Here is a 13,444-nt window from a genome sequence, read left to right as displayed (position 1 = left end):
CAACAAAAATAAGAAAAATAAAAAGATAATCAGGAAAAGAACACCCTTGGGGATTCCCCCCCTCCCACCAACGACAAAAAGTTCTTCTTTTTCCCCCACACCATAACCCATCCCAAACACCACCACTCTCAACTTCTCCCCCTTCCTTCCTTCGTTCTCTAACACCACCACTACCCCAACCCCGTTCCCTTCCTATCTCCCCTCCCTCCCTACCTATACAATCCTGTCCCTCGGGCCCTCAAGTTAGTTTCGTCAAGAGCCAAAAAAAAAGATCTTTTTTTGCAATAAAACAAACATTTAACCCCCGCACCGCAATAAAACATAAAAGCCAGGAGCCAGTTAAGTGAGAAGAAACCCAGTTTATACCACCCAAAACACACTAGAATAGGTGGACAACCGAGACTTTCGTGTTGTGTATGTATATGTGTGTGAGTGAGCGAGGGCGAGTTGTTGTTGTTGTTGTTGTTGTTGTTGTTATTGTGTCGTTGTGTGGCCAAAAGAAAAATGAAAAGCGCAGGGGGGGTAATATCGTGACTTCGTCCTGTGCAGTCCACGCCGGATCGGTGTGATTAAAAAAAGGGCGTGTGTCGACAGATTGAATTAGGAACAACATAATAGGGGCACTCGATTAATCCTCTCTTCTTTTAGGCGGCTCAGTGGCGGGGGTCGGGTATCCATATGGGAGGACAGTTCGTTTATCGGCATCACACGGTTGGGCTTCTAGTAGGCCCAAACCTTGAGCTGTTGCGGTTGTTAGTATTTTGTTGAAAAGACATGGTGTCACAGATCCGGAAGATCGGAAGAGGTGAGGTCTTACGAAAGCGTCCCATGAACCGGTGCACAAACTTATACCGTCGTTGGAAACTCCCAAGCAGCTGACACGGTTTTCGTGGCCTACGAGAGAGCCAACCTTTTCACCCCGGGTAACATCCCAAACCTTATTACCGACGGTTAGCCTCACAAACTTTGCGCACGCAGGGGAATTTTTTCTTCTTTTTCTTTTTCGGTCTGTCCTACCTTGCACTCGAAATCATCATAACCAGCAAACAGCAGCCTGCCAGATACAGAGGTGGCCACCGAGGTGATACCGCACAGGATCGACTCGGACTATCAAGCCACATTAGTATTGATAAGTTGCAAATTCAGACAAGACAGGGTTCGCTGCTCACCCCATAAAAGTTCAATTCCCTGTCGGCACGGATGTCGAATAATCGGCAGGTGGCATCATCGGAACCTGTTACAAAAGAGTGGCCGTCGGGGAAAAACTGGATGGCGTTGATGTCGGACTCGTGACCGGCAAACGTCTGCACGGCCTTGCCGGCGCGGATATCCCAAAGCTTAGCGAAGGCGTCGCAGGCACCCGAGATGAAAGTGTTTTGGTTTGTTGGGTTCAAGCTGATGCTCATGACATCTCCCAAGTGGTCGGCGAATTCGACCACCTTTGTGCCCGTCTCGATGTCCCACTTCATGCAAGTCATGTCGCCCGACGAGGTGAGGATGCTCCGGTCGTTGATGAAACGGCAGCAGGAAAGATAGCCGGCGTGGCCCGACAGTTCCCTGGCGACGCGCGTGGGCCCGTCACGGCTCTGGTTGAGGTTGTAGATGGAGCAGATGTTGTCGAGACCACCGCAGGCGACGTAGTTGCCGCTCGGGGCGTAGGCGCAGGTCATGACCCATGATGATCGGAGGGGGATGGCGTGCACCTTGTTTGTTGTGTAGGCGTCCCAGATGATGAGCTTGCCGTCTTGTGAAGCAGAAACGAGGTGTCTTCGGTCGGTCGACCAGTGCATCGCATAGATCTTTGCGAGATGGCCCTTCAGTGTCCTCTTCGTCCTCATCAGCTGGTTCTTTGGGATCTGCTCGTGGGCCTGGGCGGCGACGGCGCGGACTAGAGATGGCAAACATGATGGCGTAAGCAGCAGTTCATTCAATCGCACAAAGGGGGACGCGGCGATGGCGGCGACGGTGTCGGGGAACACAGTCGGCAATCAATGGGCGACGGATGAACAAAATGTCATTCATTTACTCACGCGTCGTGTCGGCCAGCTCCTCCTTCTTTCTCTTGATTCTGTCCTTGAGAGTCTCAGCCTCGCGACGCGCCTGCTGGATGCGTGCCTGCATCGCCTCGGGCGATACATCGTTCGGTCGGCCTGGATCCATCTCTGCGGTGCTTTGCGGTGGTGGTCAATCGTCTCTGCAATGGGGCGGGGGGCCGATTGACGAATGGGCGCGCGCGGGTGGTGGCAGTCGACGACGATTGTCGATGTCGGCAGGATTGAGACAGCAGGTGCTAGTTTGGAGGTTAGGGTGTGGTTGAATGGATGCAGGAGTTCTCTTGGGGAAGAATGCGAGCTCCAGGGGTGGGTGTGCCGGGCCAGTAAAACAGCTAGGCAAGGGCCCGACGGTGCTGAATGAAATGACTATCGGAAAGCAAGTGGAGAGAGAGGGGGGGGGGAGGCGAGCAAGAAGGGAGGCCCAAGCAGAGCAGAGCAGAGCAGAGCAGAGCAGAGCAGAGCAGACAAGACAAGACAAGACAAGACAAGACTACCGATCGCAACACTGGGGTTGCAATTCGCGAGATTCCCTTCCAGAGAATACAAAATTGTCAAGTTTGGTCAACAATGGAGGTCGGGGGCAGGAAAAGGAGAGAGAGGAAGAAAAAAAGAAGAAGGGCAGCTCTCGGCTGGCTGGCGGACGGGAGGGTGACCGGCCAGTTTTGCGATTATTACCCAGCGCAACCTAGTCGTGTCTGGATTGGGAAGGGGGGCAGTGGTGGGTGAATCGACACCCTTGCACAGCGCCGTGGTGCTGGAACTGACTGCACTGCTGACTGCACTGCAGACCGCACTGGCCACGGACGTTGTTGAAGGCTGATGATAGAAATGGATATCAGTTGTAATCAGACACTGCTTCTATCATTGGCCAGGAGTCTAGGTATTGCAGGTAGATTTTGGCATACTACTCCGTAGGTATTTTGGAGTCTTTTGACCACGGAGCCAAGCGAGGTGCATTCGGGTCCAGTGTCCGCCCAGTGCAGCGGCAGCAGCAGCCAGTGGTATCTTGCAATGTAATCTGCGGGAGCTTTTGGAAGCGACATGCACGGCAGAGCAGCAGCAGCAGCAGCAGCAACAACACCAGGCATCCGGCCGGAACGGTATTTACAAAGAACAATATCTCTGTATCCGTAGCAATGCCAGTGCCGGTCGGTAGTTCTCTCTCTCTCGATCACCCGGCGCGAACTGCAGGCTTTGAATTAAAGGTGGACTGGGTGGAGGAACCTAAGCTGCGGGATCGAACGAGCGACAAGGAGAAGGGGAGCTCTGTCCTGGTGGGGCCCATGCACCGACTTGGGCTTTCTCCTGCAGCCCGGACATTAGCTGTGCACGGGCCATTTCCAATCTGCTTGTAAGGTCCTCTTTTCTCTCTATCTTGAATTTCAATTTTCTACAGATAGAGATACGATCATCTGGAACACAGTGAGTTTTGTTCCTAACCCACCCAGATAATGCTGTGCCCCCAACTCCACGCCAATCAAGTCAATCGACAGGATAACTGTCCCTCTCCTCCGAGCGCCCGAGTCACCCAACCCGCGCATGGACGATGGAAAAGGGGCTTTTTCTGGTTGCTTGATAATCTACCCTGGCCATCCCCAATGCAAAGTCGTGGCGCACGCGGTTTAACATCTGCCGTGGGGAATGGGGATTGCAACATCCGGGCTTCTCCCAGCCTGCCTTTCTCGGTCAAATAACTTTTCTGCCACTGCCACTTCTCGATATGCCCATGATGCATCACCTCACTCGGCCTACCAACGCTGTCTGGTCTTGTTGGTATCTCTTGGCGAGTCATTACCGGGTGCTCTTCGATTTCTTCCCTCGGTCCTTTTGAACTCTTTCGACATGCTGCAGTGTACAAGGGAACTTTTGTAAAATGTCAAGAAAGTGCCGGCTGGCAGTTGGCACATAAAGCTGCATAATGTTCTAGATAGATCGGCATTCCTCCAAATGTGGCACCCGTCACGGAATCACCACCCACTCGGCACCACCCGGGATCCGTACGGGGCCGCTGAGAGCGGAGGCGCTGCTGCTGATCATTGTGTACCTGGCTTGGCACCGACCTCGATGTTGAACTCGTGATAACTTCACCTACCACGCCGTGGGCAGCAACCTAGGTAATAATGCACGCATAATATAGTGGCACTGCTCAACAGAATCATCAATCAACCCAATTAATGCCTGACGTTCAAAAGCACCTCACCCTCTTCGACAGCACAGCCTGCCCCATATCCAACTTTGAGCAGCCTGAGTGACTTCTACAACACCCCTCCCCCCCAAACTCTCACAAGATGGACTTCATCTCCCTCCCCAAAATAGAGGTAGCCCCCCCCCCCCCCAATCAACCCCATCATTCCCAACCATCCACTAACAAACAAACCCCAGCTCCACGCCCACCTCTCCGGCTCCATCTCCCGCCAAACCCTCCACGAAATCTGGTCCCAAAAGCCATCCTCCTCCTCCTCCTCCCTCCCCGACCCCCTGGTCGAAATGCCCCCAGGCAAACACGACTACGACCTCCAAACCTTCTTCCCTCTCTTCACCTCCTACATCTACACCCTCATCTCCGACCTCCCCTCCCTCCGCCACTCCACCCTCTCCGTCCTCCGCGACTTCCAGTCCGACGGCGTCGTCTACCTCGAACTCCGCACCACACCCCGCGCCATCCCTTCCGCCAACATCACCAAGCACCTCTACGTCCAGACCATCCTCGGCTGCATCGCCGAATTCGAGGCCGGGGAAGGGTGCACCCTCCGGACAAAGCTGATCCTCTCAGTCGACCGGAGGAACACCCTTGCCCAAGCGGAGGAGGTGCTAGAGCTCTGCAGGCAGTTTAAGGGGAGGGGCGTGGTGGGGATCGATCTGTGTGGGGATCCCGCTGTGGTTGACAACCTCAGATCTTTCACGCCCGTGTTCCGACAGGCGCGAAAGGAAGGGTTGAAGGTCACGCTTCATTTTGCCGAGGCCGAGGTTTCTGGGACGGAGGAGGAGTTGGACTTGCTGCTGGGCTGGGGGCCGGAGAGGTTGGGGCATGTGATTCATTTGGGCGAGGGGGTTAAGCAGAAAGTGAGGGAGAGGAGGGGGGTGGGGTTGGAGTTGTGTCTGAGTTGTAATGTTCATGCTGGTATGGTTCGTGGGGGGTTTGAGGGGCAGTGAGTTTTCTTTGAGAGAGAAAGAGAGAGGAGACGAGATGCTGACGGGGAGAATAGTCACTTTGGGGAGTGGTGGAAGGTGGAGGAGGTGGTTGTTGTTTTAAGTGTAAGTCTTGGAACAAAAAGAGCTGGAGATTGAACCGCTGACAGACAACATGGATAGACCGACGACGTGGGCGTCTTTGGCAGCCCACTGTCCAACGAATACGCCCTGGTGGCCAAACACTTTGGCCTGGGCCGTCGGGAGATATGCAACCTCGCCCGAAAAGGCATCGACGTCATCTTTGGCGGCGAGGAAGAAAAGGAGAGGCTTCGAAAGATAATGTGGACCAAGTAGGAAACACTGCACCCATCAACTACTCCATTCTAAACCTAGCAGCCCCCTCAATCTATGTCTATGTGCACCCTTCTACCTCCCCTCCCCCATCCCAACCCCCCCGTCAGCCCAAACCACCAAGTTCCCCGGCCTCTCCTCCATCTCCCCAAAAAAACTCACCACATCCCCCTCCTCATACCTCAAACTAAAATGCATCACCACCCAAACCACCCCAGGCCACCTCCTCACCACCCTTTCCAAATCACTCCACATGGTGTGCTTCGTCTTATCCGCCTGCTCCCTATGCTCCCGGCTCTCCCTCAAAAAACTGCACTCCGTAATCACAACCCTGACCCCCCGTTTCAAAAACCCATCCATCTCCCCTCCCTCCTCATACACCGCAGCAGTGGTGTCCCCCATGAAAGCAAAAACAGGCTGCTCCACCTCCCCCGTGATCTCCACCCCTTCCGTCCTCAACCTCTTGATCTCCTCCCCCTTCAAGCCCTGGTACTCAGGTTTCAGCTTGCTCGTCGTGGTGGAAAAGACGTAACCAATACTGGCCACAGTATGGTCACACCTCACAGCCGTGGCCTTCCACCTCTGCCCCTTCACATACCTCAACCCCGTCTCCTCCCCCGGCTTCATCGTCGTGATGGTGTACCTCCCCAACCTCCCCAACCTGCACTCCCCCTCGCCCTCCCCAAACCCAGTAAACCCCTTGTTCAACAGCTGGCTCCCCTGCAGGAACTGCTCCAGCGGCCTGGCCATCTCCTCCGGGCAGTACAGCAACGGCGGGGTGTGAGGGGGGTCGGCCCTCAAGAAGGCAGGGGTGAGCAGGCAGTGGTCGGAATGTCCATGAGTGAGAAAGACATGTTTAGGTCGGTGAGCCCCCACCACCAGCCCAGCATCGAGAAGAAGATTCAGCTCGGGAATCACAAACGAGGTGTGCCATGCTGCGCGGGAGCGGCCGGTCAAGGTGAGCTGGTGGAACGGCCTGGGGAAGCGCCAGGTGAGGATGTCGGAACGGATGGATTGAGGCAGCGGGGTGGGGAAGTAGTCTGGTGGTGGGTTTGGCTTCGAGACCGGTGTGTTGTCCTTTTCTAATGGTGGTGGCATTTTCTTGTTTGTTTGTTGGTGGGATCTGATGATATTTTGGTGTAATTTTGGTGGCCATGGAAGGTGATGATGTATATTTCTGTCAAGTGAATTCACTCAGATAAAGAGTTTGGGTTAGGGTTAGAGTCGTACATCATCACATTGGACATGTCAAGGTTGGTACAGAAAACCGTACATCATAACCGGCGGGATCGCTACCAAGAAATCTATCTAACACGCCTTTTTATCGTCCCGGTCATTATCCATATCCATTATCAGTCACTCAGTTCTTTGGTGCAGGCTCCTCCACTGTGGCCTTTGCAGGCGCAGGACGAAGTGGCAGCGTTGTGGTTTCCCCAGCAGCAATGGGAGCAGCAGCCTGACCAGAAGCGGCGGCGGCGGCGGCGGCAGCAGCAGCCTCCTTCTCGGCTCTCTCCTTCTCCTTCTTGAGTTTCTTCTTCTCCTTCTCCTTCTCCCTCGCGAGCTTCTTCTCGGCAGCCTTCTTAGCCTCGGCCTCCTTGATCTTCCGAAGCTCCTCACCACCGAAAGCATCGCGCCACTCCTCAATCTTGGCCGCTGGGATGGTAGCAAACAACAGCTCGGGCTCGCCAAGCTTGTGGCCGGGCTTGATAGCATCAGCCTCCCAGACATCGAGGATGCTGGCGGTCTGGCCCTCGCCGTCGAAACCAAGCTGCTTGAGGATAGCCTGGGATTTGCCGGGCATATAAGGAGCCAATACGTTGGCAAGGAGGTGAATGTGGTTCAGAGCGATACCGATGACTGCATTGCAGCGCTCAGGCTCCTCAGCAATGAGCTGGTTGCCGAGCTTGTTGTCTTGAAGAAGCTTGTTACCAAGACCAGAGATACTAGTCACCGAATGTTAGAATGAAATCCAAACATCATGCTCTACAGAGGAGAACATACGCCATGATGACCGAGAGACCGTGTCTAAGCTTGAGGCCCCTGAGAGTAGTGTTGTACTCATGGAGAAGCTTGTTAACTTCATCCTTGTGCTGCTGGAGAGCAGGGAACTTGGAAAGGTCAAAGTCGGGAACCACGCTGCCCATCTTGGCCTGAGTGAACTTGATGACACGCTGGCAAAGGTTGCCGAGGTTCTTGAGAAGGTCGTTGTTGTTGACGTCAACAAATTCCCTTTGAAAACGTCAGCTTCAGGCCAAACAATCAAAACTTGGGATTTCATAGAACTTACTCCCACTTGAACTCTGAATCACTGGTCTCCGGGCGTCTGGAGAGAAGGTAGAATCTCCAGATATCAGGATCAATACCAGTATCCCGAGCATTGTTACCAAAGACACCAACACCCTTGGACTTGCTGAACTTGCCGCCCTCATAGTTCAAGTATTCGGTGGTGGACAAGGTCTTGACCTTGGTCCAGTTTTCCTTGGAGCCGATCTGCGACGCAGGCCAGATGATGGTGTGGAAGCTAGAGTTCAAATGTTAGCTCACAGGTGCTTACAGTTTTGCAAAGCAACAGAACTCACGGCACGTTGTCCTTGCCCATGAATTGGTAGAGAGACACCTCCTCAGGGTTCTTCCACCACTTCTCCCAGTTGGTGCCGCTCGGGTTCCCAGCATCGGTAAATGTCTTGGTAATTGATGGATAACCGACTAGTCGGGTCAGTATTTCAAACATGTTGTCTTCAACAGAAGAGACATACTGCAGGCGTCAAACCACACATAAAACACCTTCTTGGCAAAGTCCTCCTCAGAAAGACCGTCGAGACCAGTGGGAACTAGAAGAAACTGTTAGCATCTTGTTTTCATGATATCTTAGCTCTCGACATACTTGGTACACCCCACTTGAGATCACGAGTGATGCCGCGAGGCTTGAGGCCTTGGTCGAGCCATGAATAGGTAATCGAGGTACAGTTGGCACTCCAGTCCTTCTTGGCCGAAGCAATCCACGTCTCAATCTCTCCCTGAAGGGCATCTAACCGAAGGTAAAGATGTTTGGTCTGACGCTTGATAGGAGTCGTGCCGTCAAGCTTGCACTTGGGGTTGATAAGCCACCCGGTAGCCTTGGTCTCCTGGTTGCCAGAAGCATCAAGATCGGGCTCCATAGGGTCGAGCAAGTTACCGCAGGCATCGCACTGGTCACCACGAGCACCCTTGTCATGGCACAGAGAGCACTCTCCCTCTACATAACGATCAGCCAGGAAGGACTCGTGCTCGGGGCAGTATGCCTGAGTGGTCTCGCGCTGCTCAATGTAGCCATTGTTCCACAAGTGCTTGAAGACAGACTGCACGATTTCAGTGTGCTCATCTGTGGGCGTGCGACCAAAGGTGTCAAAGTCGATCCGGAACCAGTCGTAGATCTCCTTGTGAATCGCGTGATACTTGGCGCAAAGAGTCGCGGGATCCACACCCTCCGAAAGCGCCTTTGTCTCTGTTGCGGTGCCGTACTCGTCGGAACCGCAAATGTAGATGGTTGGCAGACCTCTAGCCCTGCAGAAGCGAGCAAAGACGTCGGCCGACTAGATGGGTGATGGTGTTAGTGGCTGGGGGTAGAAAGTCTTCATCAACAATATATGAGCCTGACTCGCAGGGCGAGAACGGCCGTGAGAGCCAGGTTTTGAAACACCTGATGGGAGAGAAAATTCATTACCAAAACACTGCCAATGATGTTGCCGAGATGCGGAACGTTGTTCACATAGGGCAGGGCACTCGTGATGAGAATGTTCTCCTTGCCGGGAACGGGGAGCGTTGGTTTTCGTGGGGCAGCCATTTTGTCTGTGTGGTCTCGGGGTATTATCGAGGGGTCGTGTGAATCGACTTGAGTTGATAGAGGGGTTGATTTTGGGCTGCCGTCTGGGACCTGCAGGTCTCTGTCTCTGGCGTGAAGAGAGTGGGGTGAGTCACGGTCCCTATGTCCAGAACCGGGAAAACTTCGGACGGTGTTGTAGGACGAAAGGCGCTGTTGCGATTGTGCTGACTTTGACCCTCTACTCCGGGTTTGCTCTTCTTACTTATGAGGCTTCAGCTTCGGAGCTGGTTGCTCCCGTGGTCTGGATGACTCTTGCTCTCACTGTGGCGCTGCGGGGTCGAGAGGCGACGAGCTGAGACACAAGTGAAGGAGGGGCAACAGATATCTGGGGTTAGGGTTCCGTATGCCATGATCCTTGCTCAGGGGCCATTCAGGGGTTGTCACCACCACGTCTACGAACAGACACCTTGGCAGACTGTTTCTATATGATACAGCACCACACATATTCTAATGTGTACAGACCAGCGGATTCCAACCATCACCCCATCTCAAACCTCCCATTATGGCCACCAGCATCACCAGTCCCGTACCTACACTTCCCGCGCCATATATATACGCATGTCTCCTCCCTAGTAATGCCAGCTCCGCAACCCATGTCGAGACAGTCGTCAAGCACCCACAGAATCCGTCCTGTATTCCTTGCAGCACCTGACACCCGATGACTCCCCCTACCGGCAGATGAGCCAGGTCCCATGACATTCCCAGTACAGCCGTCCCAAATATGTTAACAGCAAACGTCCCCAAGGGGAAACTAGGCGCACGACTGTTGAGCCGCAGCGAGATATAGAACCGGAGGAGGCAACCCAATGGCGCGAATACCAGCGCAAAGGTGGCTGTGCCTCGCCAACTGTCATGCGGCGGGAAAATAGACATTATGATCGCTCCTAGCCAGCAACCCCAGCCGAGCAGAACAATTAAACGGTCCAGAATTTTACTAGTAAAGAGAAAAGGCAGCGATGGCGTATATGGCTCGAGAAAAATAGCCATGTGTGCTCCAAAGAAGAGGCCCGCCAGAGACATGGAAATGGTGATCAGAGGGATGGCGATAAATGCGAGAAAAGTATGGCCTCCGCTCCTGCTGGGGGCATTGGTCGCAGGTAAATCGTTTGAGAGCGCAAGAAATACGTCTCTCATAAAGGCAGAGAAAGACGTAAAGGATCCACAGAAACCCGTGGCGAGACCAATGTACAGCGGAATAGTCTTCTTGATGGCAAGGTGCGCTTTTCTCGCGCCCTCCGAGTCAACTGACACACTGCCACGTTCGGTATCGGCTCCGTTTGATGAGGAACTGCCCCATTCTTGCCGGAATAGCATCCTATCTTCGGCCAGGAAACCCATAACCACGCTGCCAGCAAAGTTGGGCCAGACAGAGGTGAAGATGATGGGTGTTCCGGAATAGATGGTGATCGCCTGGAGCCCAAGCCTGGCCAGTGTCCCAAAGATGGAGAAAAATATCAAGTGGGAAAGGGTGTAGATTTGAGTTTCTGTTTTGGACACAGGGTAGCTTGCTGCTTCGGCTTTTTCTCCTGCTTGTACTGCTGCCCTTGTTGCAGGATCCTCATCCTGGCGTCGGCGGTCGCGAGCATAGCTTTGTTCTCTGGCTCTTTCTTGCTCGAGTGTCTCGTATCGATGAACTAATTCCTCGTCCGGGTTCTGAACAGGTGGGATGTTGGCTGTCTCTCCCAAATTTTCATATGTATCCGGGACGTCATACTCGGCGCGGGATGCTGCTGAGGCGCGTCGAGCAACCCTAGCTTCTTGTGAATAAGAGGACTTGGTGTGAGGTGTCTGTAGTGGGCGTGAAGACCCAGGGAGTTGTTGAAAGCGGCCCTCAATGCCTGCATCTTCGACAGGAGTTAAGTCATGATTGTAGGCGACCCTATCTGCTGGTTGCGATGTCATTGTGTGACGTGACCTTGTACTGGTCCACCGGGATCTAACTCCCCGCGACCACAAGTCTCTCTCTGAGTCAAGTGTTTCGAACCATGGCGTGTCACCTTTGGTGCGGAACGTGGTTCAGTCGATTTTTTTTTTTTTTGCAATGAATTTCAAGATGAGAAGGTGCAATCAGATGCCAGGAAAACTCCGGATTCGGAAACGGCCGCCTTCCAAGAAGTACCCCCGCTAGTGCTATCGGCAGCTGTTATCATATCGGCATCCTTGGATGCGGGAGCTGCCTGAGCTGCCCCGCCATTCCTTCCCTGGACTCCCGCCGGCGCCCGGTTCTCACACCGATCATCTGTCACGAGGCAGGTACAGAGCCCGTTCAAGGTCTAGCTTCCAAGCCGACAACTGTCCGTGACAGAGACACCGCTATCGCAGCTCGGAGCCAAAGTCGTCACAGGCCAGTACCCGATTCGCTGGGCCTTTCCATGTTGCCCAACAGCTTGCCATCTCTTGTCTCGGAGGCGCGGACGGGGTAGTAAGCCATGTTGGCATACCTCACCAGGCATACAGAAAACAGCGAATCAAGCTCGGGCACGACCCTCTCGCTTTACGTAGCATGAAAAAGGAACCCTTGGTATCCAATTCCCGGCCCGGCGTGTGTGGGAAGACGGACCGCCGTTTGCATCAGACCTAAGATATACCAGGTAGTTAAACCAGACACCTGCCCGTTCCAGTCCCGGATCCGCGGTCAGCTATCTTCTCCTCATTCTTCCAAACAAAAAGATCTTCTGTTTTCTAATCCCATAATCTCGAGTCCGTCTTCTGTGTTGTCGTGTACTCTGCTTGTCCAACCCAACCACACCACCACCACCATCACCATCATCACGATGTCCTCCCTCCCCCCCAACGTCCACATTTCCACCCACCCCTGCCTCCAAGCCAAACTCTCCCAACTCCGCTCCACCTCCACCACCGCCCGCGACGTCAAAACCCTCATCAACGAAATAACCCTAATCCTCGGCACCGAAGCCCTCGCCAGCGCCCTCACCAGCTCCCCAGGCCCAACAGTACGCCCTCCCCTCCCGTTTCCCCTTTCCCCATACCCTAACTAACCATCACCCGACCACCAGGACACAACCCCCCTAGGCTTCACCTACCCAACAACCCACCTCTCCCCCTCAACCATCTCCCTCGTCCCAATCCTCCGCTCCGGCCTGTCCATGGTCGACCCCCTCTCTTCCCTCTTACCCCATCCCCCACCAATCCACCACCTCGGCCTCTTCCGTGAACCCTCCACCCTCCTACCGGTAGAATACTACAACAACCTCCCCAACCACCTCTCCTCCTCCTCCTCCTCCGAAAAAACCCCCGACCTCACCATCGTCCTCGACCCCGTCATCGCCACCGGCGGGACTTCCGCAGCCGCGATCCAGACCCTAAAGGAATGGGGTACAAAGCGTATTCTCGTCCTATCCATCCTAGGAGCCAAGCCAGGCGTCGAACTAGCGGCGAACGAATGGCCAGAGGGGACAGAGATCTGGCTTGCCGGGTTGGATGCCGAGCTCACCGAACGTGGCATGCTCAAACCAGGCATGGGAGACGTGGGGGATAGGTTGTTCTTGACCATCGGGAAGTAGTAGTATGAGCCTTATGCTTTGGGACAGCTTTGAACATCGTGGTTGGATAATTACTGGAGAGAGAAAGATCAAAGAGAGAAAAGAGGTGGATAGAAGGAAGGCATGCTGCAAAACTAAACACAAATGAATGAAATGGATAATGATCAAATGTTGTTTATTTCCCCACCCTCTCTCTCCCATGCAAATGTCTGTGTTGATGCTCTACATACATTAAATGTGAAAAAGCCCCCAAGTCCCCATGCAAAGGAAAATGTTCGGTTCGCTTCCCGCTTTGTTGAACCCTGAAAATGCCAGAACCTCTAACGCCCTGCTTCCATGGCTCGAGAGCATGAAAAGACACATTAACGCCTCCCAAAATGCTGAATAAAAAGACTTCCAAAGTTGCTTCAAACGCTCTCGAGATAAGCCAGCCACGCCGCCCCTGATGTTGGATAAACCACCCCCCCCCCACCACCCCCCCCCCAATATTTCAAATCTCCCCCTCATCAGTATCCCGCCTCGGGACCACTATTCGTCTGGTT

General features: G+C 53.9%; 6 protein-coding genes across 6 annotated transcripts; 2 read left to right on the top strand and 4 right to left on the bottom strand.

The window, feature by feature from the left end:
• Positions 1–720: 720 nt before the first annotated feature.
• On the bottom strand, positions 721–2,160 carry PODANS_7_6570 (uncharacterized protein; the record flags this gene model as incomplete). The annotated part of the gene is made up of 5 exons (XM_001907978.1): positions 721–741; positions 818–937; positions 1,018–1,107; positions 1,170–1,888; positions 2,031–2,160. 5 exons carry the CDS (start codon positions 2,158–2,160, stop codon positions 721–723), a joined length of 1,080 nt encoding a protein of 359 aa, XP_001908013.1.
• Positions 2,161–4,342: 2,182 nt separating this feature from the next.
• On the top strand, positions 4,343–5,728 carry PODANS_7_6560 (uncharacterized protein; the record flags this gene model as incomplete). Its single annotated transcript, XM_001907977.1, has 4 exons — positions 4,343–4,372; positions 4,437–5,204; positions 5,261–5,309; positions 5,367–5,728. The coding sequence occupies 4 exons, from the start codon at positions 4,343–4,345 to the stop codon at positions 5,726–5,728; spliced, it is 1,209 nt and encodes a 402-aa protein (XP_001908012.1).
• On the bottom strand, positions 5,613–6,635 carry PODANS_7_6550 (uncharacterized protein; the record flags this gene model as incomplete). The annotated part of the gene is made up of 1 exon (XM_001907976.1): positions 5,613–6,635. One exon carries the CDS (start codon positions 6,633–6,635, stop codon positions 5,613–5,615), a length of 1,023 nt encoding a protein of 340 aa, XP_001908011.1.
• A 262-nt stretch (positions 6,636–6,897) lies between these two features.
• PODANS_7_6540 (uncharacterized protein) lies at positions 6,898–9,360 on the bottom strand (the record flags this gene model as incomplete). Its single annotated transcript, XM_001907975.1, has 7 exons — positions 6,898–7,480; positions 7,539–7,766; positions 7,825–8,058; positions 8,117–8,243; positions 8,294–8,368; positions 8,422–9,109; positions 9,241–9,360. The coding sequence occupies 7 exons, from the start codon at positions 9,358–9,360 to the stop codon at positions 6,898–6,900; spliced, it is 2,055 nt and encodes a 684-aa protein (XP_001908010.1).
• Positions 9,361–9,846: 486 nt separating this feature from the next.
• PODANS_7_6530 (uncharacterized protein) lies at positions 9,847–11,415 on the bottom strand (the record flags this gene model as incomplete). Its single annotated transcript, XM_001907974.1, has 1 exon — positions 9,847–11,415. A coding segment is annotated over one exon (1,569 nt), but the record flags the coding sequence as incomplete, so codon positions are not given.
• A 758-nt stretch (positions 11,416–12,173) lies between these two features.
• On the top strand, positions 12,174–12,923 carry PODANS_7_6520 (uncharacterized protein; the record flags this gene model as incomplete). The annotated part of the gene is made up of 2 exons (XM_001907973.1): positions 12,174–12,353; positions 12,417–12,923. The coding sequence occupies 2 exons, from the start codon at positions 12,174–12,176 to the stop codon at positions 12,921–12,923; spliced, it is 687 nt and encodes a 228-aa protein (XP_001908008.1).
• Positions 12,924–13,444: the final 521 nt, after the last annotated feature.

The sequence above is a fragment of the Podospora anserina genome, chromosome 7 (assembly GCF_000226545.1).
Source record: "Podospora anserina S mat+ genomic DNA chromosome 7, supercontig 1".
Classification (NCBI taxonomy): Eukaryota; Fungi; Ascomycota; class Sordariomycetes; order Sordariales; family Podosporaceae; genus Podospora; species Podospora anserina.
The sequence above is the reverse complement of the archived record's forward strand: the minus strand, read 5'-3'. Positions and strand labels throughout refer to the sequence as shown.